The sequence below is a fragment of the Bactrocera dorsalis genome, chromosome 2 (genome assembly GCF_023373825.1).
Source record: "Bactrocera dorsalis isolate Fly_Bdor chromosome 2, ASM2337382v1, whole genome shotgun sequence".
NCBI lineage: Eukaryota > Metazoa > Arthropoda > Insecta > Diptera > Tephritidae > Bactrocera > Bactrocera dorsalis.
In genome coordinates this window covers 6,521,370-6,531,297 of record NC_064304.1, presented here as the reverse complement: position 1 = coordinate 6,531,297, position 9,928 = coordinate 6,521,370, and the positions used below count along the sequence as shown (strand labels likewise).

The window sequence follows — 9,928 nt, the reverse complement described above, 5'->3', positions numbered from 1 at the left end:
TGACATGACGACCGTTCGCTACAAGATCAAAAATAAACTGATGTTTGACGTGTTAATTTGAACGTTTGCGGGCAACACACGATTGAACATCACTAACACATATGCACTGTTTGACGCAATTATTTGATCGTCTCCAGGGCACTTAAAACTAATACTTCTATCGAAAAAATCGTTAAAAATCTCAATTTTTTTGATAAAAAATCGATATATTACGAAATTTTTTCGAAGAAAATTCAGGTTTAATTTATTTAAAATAATGACAAGAGTATAATTAATTTAAAACCATTCATCAAAAATCATCATTTGTTTTATAAGGACTCGATAAAAATTTAATCTAAACAAATATTAAAATATCGATAAATGGAAATGGAAAGATTTCAATTTATTTTATGTCAAATATCTGTAAAAACTGAATTTGTTCGATAACATATCGATACAATACGAAATTTGTTCGATGAAAAATCAGGTGTCATAAATTCAAAAAAAAATCGCAATTTTTTTGATAAAAATTTAAGATAAATATATATTGAAACATTGCTTACGATGGAAGAAATATAAATTTATTATTTGAACTAAAATTTGTATCGAAAAAAATCGTTTAGCAACAAATTTTGTTTGATGAAAAATCAGTAAACACGAAATTTGTACGATAAAAGTAAAAGTTTAACTAAGTTAAAATATCGATAAAAGTCGATATTTGTGCGGTAATAATTTAAACATATCTTAGACTTTTATCGGTTCATTATCGAAAAATATCGATTAATTATTAATTGTTGATCGATATTTAAATATTTTATTTATCATTAAAACTTAAAAACTGTTACTGAGCCAAATGAGCACGTTTTCCTAGGACTTCTGCATGATTTGCCACCTTAAATGAGTACTCGTCCTCAAAACCGTTATGGCAACTTATTCGGCAACTGTCTGATGCATCAGCTGATGTGAAAATCGCACAAATTTATTGTTCATGTACATACATCCTTTCTCCATAGCACTCAAATGATTTTAACCGCATATACTATAATTGAAGTAATAAAAGTGTGGCAACTCTAATGTAAAATATTTTTTTTTCAGATAATAGTTGCAAGTAAGTTCATTTCTTGTAGGGTATATACTAATCAATTATTTTGTTGTATGCCTATATAGAAATATATTTAAGCACTGTATAACATAATTAATTAATTTAACATTTTTTTTAATTAAAAAGCGCTCATTCCCAAACGAATAATTGCAAATATAGCAACAACTAATATTGGCATTTTTCGAATTAAACTAAGCTGCATATATTGAATATTTATTGAAATAATTCTTTTGTTGTTTTTATTACGCTTTAAAAATTATTTCCGCTATTGTTGTTATTGTGTATGAGTTTTACAAACATAGGAACTTTTCATATTTTGTTTTTGCTGTTGTTATTTTTATATCTTTTATTTTTTGCCTTCATCATCCTTATTTTATATGATTGGAATGAGCATTTTGCAAAACATTTATTATAAATATGATGAAAAAATTTAACTAACGGTACCTCCCTAATTTTTGTTTCCAACAAAGAATCCAAATTATTTTATTTTATGCAAACCATATTTAAACTATTTGCAATAAAAAAAATTTGTCTATAAAAATTTTAGTGAAACAATTTTTTTATTAACGAAAATCAAGCATTTTTGCTAACCAACAGCGTAACAACAAAATTTTTTCTAATTCTGTCTAATAAGTAGTTTTAATGCCCTTCGTGTTTTTTATATTTTGCGTGTGTGTGTGCAAATTTTCCAAGCAAAAATAAACTGTATGCACATTTTATTAAAATAAAACACTGTTCTGCTTATTGTTTTTATATATATATGTATGTTTGTCAGCATGTATGTGTGTATTTACCACTAGTCTCTACAAAATCAATTCATTTCTCAAAGTTTCCTGTATTTTAAATTGTTTTAATTTTCTCTAACATTTTCTTAATTTAATTTAATTTAACTTTTCATCTGCCGTCAGCTACGAGTTTGCCGTTTTGTTGTAAATTTATAGTTAGTTTTTCTTCTGTTTTTGTTTCCTCAATATTTTTATCAATCACTTTTCCCATAATTGCTAATTAATACATGTTCTAAATGCTATTTTATACACTTCGAATATATAATATATGTATGTATGTATGCATGTATATATATACTATATATATGTATATATGTACATATATATTATTCAAATATTTTATTTTCAATTTATAATTCCTGTTTATGTTTTTAGCTAATTTTTAGTACACTTTATTTTTATATTTGTTTTTGCGTTTTTATACTTTTTTATTTTTAATAATTATATAGTTTTATATAATTGTTTTTTGTTTTTCTATTTTGTTTTTGTTTTCTTTTTTCTTTTGTTTTGTTAGTTAAAATGATTTGTGTTCAACGATTGTTCTTCAGTAGTTTTAGTTTAACAACCCTGTTCAGCTTTGTGTGAAAAAGATTGTTTGCAGTGGGTTCGGTTGGTTTTGTCGTCTGTGGTGATGGGCTTCGCTGTGATGGCGATGTATAACGGATAGCGGCACATGTGAACGTTAGAAAACGAAAATATGAAATGAGATGTATATATAAAAATACGAAAAATAAAACTCGAATGCAAAACAAATAAATAAAAAAAAATTAAAAAAGGAAAGAAATAAAAATAATAAAAAATAATAACATAAACAATAAAAGTTAAAAAAGGAATAATATAATAATAATAATATAAAGCAATAGCGAAATAATATTAATGAAGAAAAAAGTTCAAACAAAATAAAAAAATACAATAGCAACAAAGTATAAACAAAATAAGGAAAAAAAGCAAAGACCAGATTAAAAATAAAAAATAAGATGTTAAGTAAATGATATAAAAATTCACATCTATATTATGCTATATTTCAAAGTAAAAAAATAAAATAGTCAAACAGTATGCACAAAAAAACTAATAAAAAATTAAAAACCAAAATATCCCAAAAATAACAAAAAAAAAAACAAATTAAAAAAAACAAAAGATATATATCAAAACCCCCCAAAAATATGCTGAAAAAAGAAACACACAATAATACAAAAATAAAAATTTAAGAAAAGTAAACAATTGAAAAAAAAATAAAACAGGAAAAAATAAATAAAGGAGAAAAAATATAAGAAAAGCAAAATAAAAACTAAATTTAAAAAAATATATATAGCACAAACACAAATAAAAAAAAAATATTTTCGAAAACGATACACGAAACATTAAGAATCTTAAAAAATGTTAAAAGTAAAAAAAAATAAGAAATCCAAATAAAATAAATAAATAAATAAATTTAAATAAAAGCTATTACAAAAAAATACAATACAAAAAATGTAGAAAATTCTAAAAAGAACAATAAACAAAAAATTAGAAAAATATATGTATATAGAATATAAAAAAAGAGTAAAATATAAATAAATAAAAAAATATGTAAATTAAATGAAAACAAAGAAAATAAATATAAAAAAATTAAATTAAAAACTAAATAAATATATATAAAAAATAATAATGATAGAAATTAAATTTAAAAATCAATAAATAAATAAAAACAAAACTATAAAAAAATGGATTAAAAATTAAAAACAATAAAATAATCAAAACTCACTGAAACACATTTTTGAAATTAAAAATCTTACAACTTTAAAACATAATTAATTTATTTCAAAAATTATGCACCGTAAAGGATATATGTATGTATGTATCTCACACACTATTATGTAAGCAAGCAGCTGTGCATATGTTTGTTTTGCATGCTTGTGTTGTTTTTGTATGTCTTACGCCTGCTTTTACACACTTCTTCGCTGGTATATATTTATCTTTTTCAATATATATTTTTCATATTTCATATACTTATGACCACGTGTTACAATAAATTCTATTTTGTTCGCAAATTTGCTTCAAAAACACGACACAGTTAAAATTGTTCACTTTTTGTTTTTGTTTTGCTTCGTTTATCCTAATGCGTCGTCTGCATGCCACTATTTGCTATGTACTCGTATGTATAGGTATATGTACGTTAATAAATTTAAATACATTCACTTCTTACTTAGTATATAATATTGTATATTATATATTAATGCATTTTTTCCTTATTTTTTTTTTTTGTGTTTGTATTTGTTCTATTTAAATATTAATAAATTTATATTTTAACTAAAAAATACATTCAAAATTTAATTGCAATTTTTTGTTGCGGTTTTTGCAATATATATATATGTATGTATATATATATTCGTTTTTGTTTTTTGCTTTATAATATATCCACATTTGCTCGCTTGTTTTATTTTGTAATTTCTAACTGCTTTTTTGTATGTATGTATGTGTGTAAATTGTCTGCTACATACATATAGTTTATGTGCTGAACACCAGTTTTGACCGCTTAACGGTTATTCGCCAGTTCGGTGCAGGCCGTTTCGCGCTTCCACGCCTCTGCTTCGAGAATTTGTATAATTGCGGGTCCACACGCGGCTATCCACATCATCCAAGTTTCTCAGCAGTTGTTGTTGTGCTTCTGAATACTTCATGTTTTACTTAAAAGTGTTTGCTGCACCGTTGCCTTCTTCTTCTCTTGTTTAACGGTTTTTATTATGTTTCTTTTTAAGATATTCCCTAATTATCGCTCACTTTAAAGTGAGTTTGTTTGAGCTGATTGGCGATGCTATTCATGTATTTGTGATTTGTTTTTCATTTTGTTGTTTTTTTTTATATTTTTGTGAGATTATTCTTGCTCTTTTGTTGCTGCTGATTTGCCGTTACTGCTCCTGAACAGTTGTTGAGGTTCGCTTGCACTTCGGCGGTTATTTAAATTTAAACTTTTTGTGGTTAGAAACGAAATATTTTAAATCAGCTTTAAAGCGCTTTCTCTAGAACTTTTTTTTCATTTCTCAGACAAATTTTAATGTCGATTTTTTATTTATTGAGATTAGAATGACTGCCATTAGTTAAAAAGCGCGCTAGCAGCCTCTTTGGAACTCCTTAGCTAAAACTCTACATTCGGAAATAATATATGAGTTCACTACGCTACATTTACAGACACCTGTCCCTGAAGTAGCCACCAGCGGTAACCCGAAAATATGTCGCAAAAATTTTGAACTCTTTATTAAAAAAAATACAACTTCAAAATCATGCTTGAACCAAGCAACGTACATAACTGTAGTAATAATAGCTGCCTTGTATGGTGTATGGTTTAGGAAAATCCGCTTTCGTTTTCAGCATATTGAACGAGGCTTAATGCAATGTATAACAGCGCTTGCCACAGAAGTTCGAGCGGAAATAAAATATGTTCAATATTTACTAGCTCCATAAAGCAGCCAGCAACAATTCCCAAAGTTGCTTGTTCCGTTGCAACAAATTAAAAAAAAAAATTAAATTTTTCGCACCTAACCTAAAAATCCAACTACGCCAATCTACCGCCCACAACATGCCCAAAGCGCTTACAATCTCAAATCAGCTCAACCACCTTCATAAGAGTATGTATAAGTCAGTTTAAGTTTGATTTTATTGTATTTTTATGTTTCTTTTTTTATCATACTTGGCTTAAGGTTTACTATAATAAAACGAACAAACAGTTTTGATTGGTTTACATAAAAATTACAATACAATTTCACACTTATAGTTTTCACTTCTCTTCTTATGCATTTGTATTTGTTTTTTGTTTTTGTTTTTATAATTTTTCTTTGCTTTTGTATATAATAATATACTGATTTGTATTTGTTCTGTTTAAATTCTTTTCAGTTTTACAATATACTATGTGTGTATATATGCATGCTTTGTTACATTTACAGTTATGATTTGCCACTTCAAGCGCTGCCGCCAAGCTCGCTGCGTTTTGAATTTCTCTAATAAATTTTGTTTTTTAATTTTTTTTTTTAATAATAAATTTCACATTCACCTTTGCTTGCTAAGGGATAATACTAAAAATACCGCAGCTGCGGGTATATTTATGTGTTAAAAATAAAATTCAAATCAAATACGCTACAACTTATATGCTTGAACAAGCTTGAATATGCTTAAGCATGCTTGAACATGCTTGAATATGCTTGAGCATGCTTGAACATACTTGAATATGCTTAAACATGTTAGAACATGTTTGATTGAACATGATTGCATATGCTTGAACATGTTTGAGAATGCTTGAGCATGCTTGAACATGCTTGCACACGCTTGAACATGTTTGAACATTTTTGCACAAGCTTGAACATGTTTACTTGAACAAGCTTGATCATGCTTGAGCATAATTGAACATGCTTTAATGTTTACTTTCTTTTGCAGTTATGCGCATTTTTACTCCGTTTATGCAACTCGCAGCGTTAATTCCAATTAATAATTATTTTAATTTTTTAATTTTTATTTGTGGTACTTCACTTATTGATTAGGTTGTCGAACTCAGTGGTGCATGCATATGTATAGTATGTGTGTGCAGCTGATTATCAATAATTCATAAATTTTACACTTAGTTGCACTTGCACATGCACTTTTTTGTTTGCCATTAGCTCAACATTCTTCTATGCTTTTACACTTGCAACTTTGCTTTTCTTTTTTTCTTTTACTTTTCTTGTTTGACATTTTTATTTTTCGTGACTTTGCTCTACCTTTAATTTGTTCTGTTGCCCTTTCAAGCTGCGCTCTAATACAAAGTCTGCGCCTTTCTTGCGCGCTCACGCATTTTTGCACGCGTGCATGTGTATGTGTTTGTGTACATCTGCCCGCCCTTACTTTACTCTGCTTAAAGTACGGTTTTTTTTCTTAAGCCTAAATCAATTAATTTAAAATAAAATTCCATTTCGTCTATAATTAAATATTCAATATTAATAATTTATGTGTAATTAAACTTTAATTAATAACATTTAGCAGCAAGGACATGAATTTGCCATAATGCAAGTTGTTTGTTTGTATGTATATATGTATGTCGCCATACTGGCGCTTTTGCATAGCTTTAGGCGCCTGTTTGCAATTGTCACTTCCTTCAGTTGCATTTTGTCCGTTATTTCATTTATTTTTATTTTGTTTGCTTAGTTTTTGTTCTGCATGTTTTTTAAAACGAAACACAGCTCTCTAAAATATTTATCGCATTTAACGCATATTTCTCTCTTCTCTGCTTTAAGTTTTACTTTCACTTATGTATATGTATGTATGTATATATCTTCTGCTATGCCTAGTAAAAAATCATAAATTTTCTTTAATGTAATTTTTAAATTTATTATTATTTTGTTTTTGTTTTTAATTTTAATTTTAGTTTTTTTCGCAATTTGCTGTTTCATCAGCGTTTGCTCTTTAACATCTCTGCTCTTTAACAATACCGTGAATACTCACTCCTCTCAATTCAGCGCATACATGTAATACATATTATAATTAATATTATTTTAAATTTTGAAATTGTTTTTGTTTTTGTTTTTCTTTCTCTTATTGTGCTTACATAAAATATTACAGTATAACTATATTAATATAATTTGCTTTTGTTTCTGTTTCTGTTGTTGTTGTGGTTGTTTTATGTAATAGATTTAACACAAAAATTTCGGTTAGTTGCTGCTATTGTTGTTGTTGTTGATTTTAGTTTTCTAGCGGTTGTCATGTACATTTGCATGTGAGCAGTTGCGAAATGTTGGTGGGTGGGTGGTTACAGGTTAGTTGGAGGGGGGTTTTTCCGAATTTTCTTGTCTGTGCTATTTTTTTCTCTGGATTTTTCTATGGATTTACCGCTAACGCGTAAAATTTGCTCAAAAAAATATCTAATCTATATATAAGTATGTAGTACACTTGTATATGTATGTGTGTTATGTGTTAAAGTTGTATCATTAATAATAAAAGTAATAATTAATAAAGGGTGTAGCAATAATTTTCGCTGAATAAAACTACAAATGTAAAAAAAGTGTAATAGTGACGCACATATATAAGCATATATACATCTGTATATGAATTATAGATTCATCCCTCAGTGCTTGGGGCTGTTTAGAGTTAGTTCTTTGTTGTTGTTGTACAGAGTTCCCGTAGTTGGGGCTGATCATTAAATGAGTACACTACAAATTTTGTTGTTGTTGTTGTTGTTGCTACTACTGCTGCCGTTGCTATTTAGAATAGTATGTATAGTTGTTGTTGTAGATATGTAGTGATCCTTGTTGATTACTTGTTTGTTGTTGCTGTTCTTCTTATGTTCCTTATTATTTGTTGTTGTTGCTATTGTTTGCTGGATTTTTTGTTTGCGATTTTTTCTATGTGGTCGTTTTGTAGTCGCCTATTTTACATTTCTGCACCTATTGCTTCCTCTTCCTCTGTCTATTGTTTGTTATGTTCTTGTTGTTGTTGCATCACATCTATGCCTTTACTTATGCGCGCTGCAGCTGATTACACTTTGCACATGCCTCTGCATGCATTTATGTGTATAAAGTAGTTGTGTTGTTGTTGTTGCTGTTGTGGCTTAGATGTTCGACTTGGAGAAGCTGACGCGCAAGTGATTCGATTCGGAGAGCTGGTGATTGTGCATTTTGATGAGCGCCAAGACGGCTTCTTCCACCGACGAGAGCTGCAGGAGCGCCATTTTGCGGTCCTTACTGTAAAAGCGAGCGCAGAGAACAAGAAATTATTAGTTTGAGTTTTTTTTAAATTAGAGCAATTAAAAATATAAAATAAAAATAAAAAAAAATAAAAAATAAAAAAAATTACAAAAAAATTAGAAAAAATGCAAAAAAATTAAAAAAAAAAAAAATTAAAAAAAAATAAATAAAAAAAAAATTAAAAAAAAAAAATTAAAAAAAAAAATAAATAAAAAAAATTATAAAAAAAAATTAAAAATAGAACTAAAAAAATTAATAAACATTTAATTTATAAAAATAAGCGTGAATTTAGACACTAGACGCTGGGATACTGAAAATGAAATATTTAATATCGGTTCTTAAACTGACGTTCAAAAAAAAAAAAATAATTTATAACTTCGTATTGCGGGTGGACCTTGGCTTCAGTGAACACACAGAACTCTCATGAACAGATGGAGATACTTCTAACAAAAATTAAACAATTTCGACAATGATTTGTACATCGTCTAACACATGGGCTTGGAAGATTGTAAATGGTGGAAAAAGAGATCATGTAGAGAACAGTACGGAAGGCCAAAATAACAAAAAAAAATAAATCTGAAGAAAAAGTTAAGTGTTAGTGTTAAGTTCTATCACAGAATTTATCTATCTAAAAATACACATTAGGGTAAGCCAAAAGCGAATTTTTCGCTTGGTGGTTAGGAAATTGAGCCGCAGAATTGATCCTTAGAAAAAATTTTAGAACGAGCTAGGTTTTTAGATAAAAAAAAGTGTACATTAGGGTGGACCAAAAAAAAATTGGAATAGTTTTTTCGATTTGTACTCTGAAAAATCGTTTCATAGACACCTCTTAAAACGGCTCACCAAGTATGAGCTCTTAGTTGTAACGGTTAGTTTCTACACCTAACGGTTTTCTAATCTCATTTTTAACTACTTGAAAACATACTTCGTTTTGCGGTTATTGTGGTTAGGAAATTGAATGCTCTAAAGGTCGTCTGCTTTTTAAAAAAGTCATTAGAAAGAGGTTTGATTTTCCGATCTAAAAATATATGTATGTACATTAGGGTGGGTTACAAAAAAATTTTTTTCGCCACGCACTCTGAAAAATTGTTTGACAGGCACCTCTAAAAAAATCCCATCCAAGTAAAAAAAAAAAAACAAAAAAAAACTATCACTCACAAGAGTAAATAAAAATGTAATAAATAAAAGAAAAATAATTTTAAAATTAAAAAAATAATATGTTAACTTAAAAAAAAATATAAAATAAATTCAAACAAAGAATTTAAAAAATGAATAAAAAAATTTTAAAAACTAAAAAAATACAATAAATAAAAAAAAGTAAATAAAATTAAAATTAAAAAAAGCATAAAAAAATTAATGCATAATTAATTATGTAA

The 9,928-nt window shown here is 27.4% G+C and overlaps 1 protein-coding gene across 11 annotated transcripts in view; it reads right to left on the bottom strand.

Annotated features, from left to right (window-relative positions):
- Positions 1-1,409: 1,409 nt before the first annotated feature.
- The window catches only part of LOC105227019 (polypyrimidine tract-binding protein 1), a 498,255-nt gene continuing 489,736 nt past the window's right edge, over positions 1,410-9,928 (bottom strand). For all 11 annotated transcript variants that reach the window (XM_049450402.1, XM_049450400.1, XM_049450399.1 and 8 more), the window contains one exon: positions 1,410-8,549. In XM_049450402.1, coding sequence (XP_049306359.1) covers positions 8,417-8,549 — 133 coding nt within the window. In that variant the 3' untranslated portion in view covers positions 1,410-8,416. The remainder of the gene's footprint in view (positions 8,550-9,928) is intronic.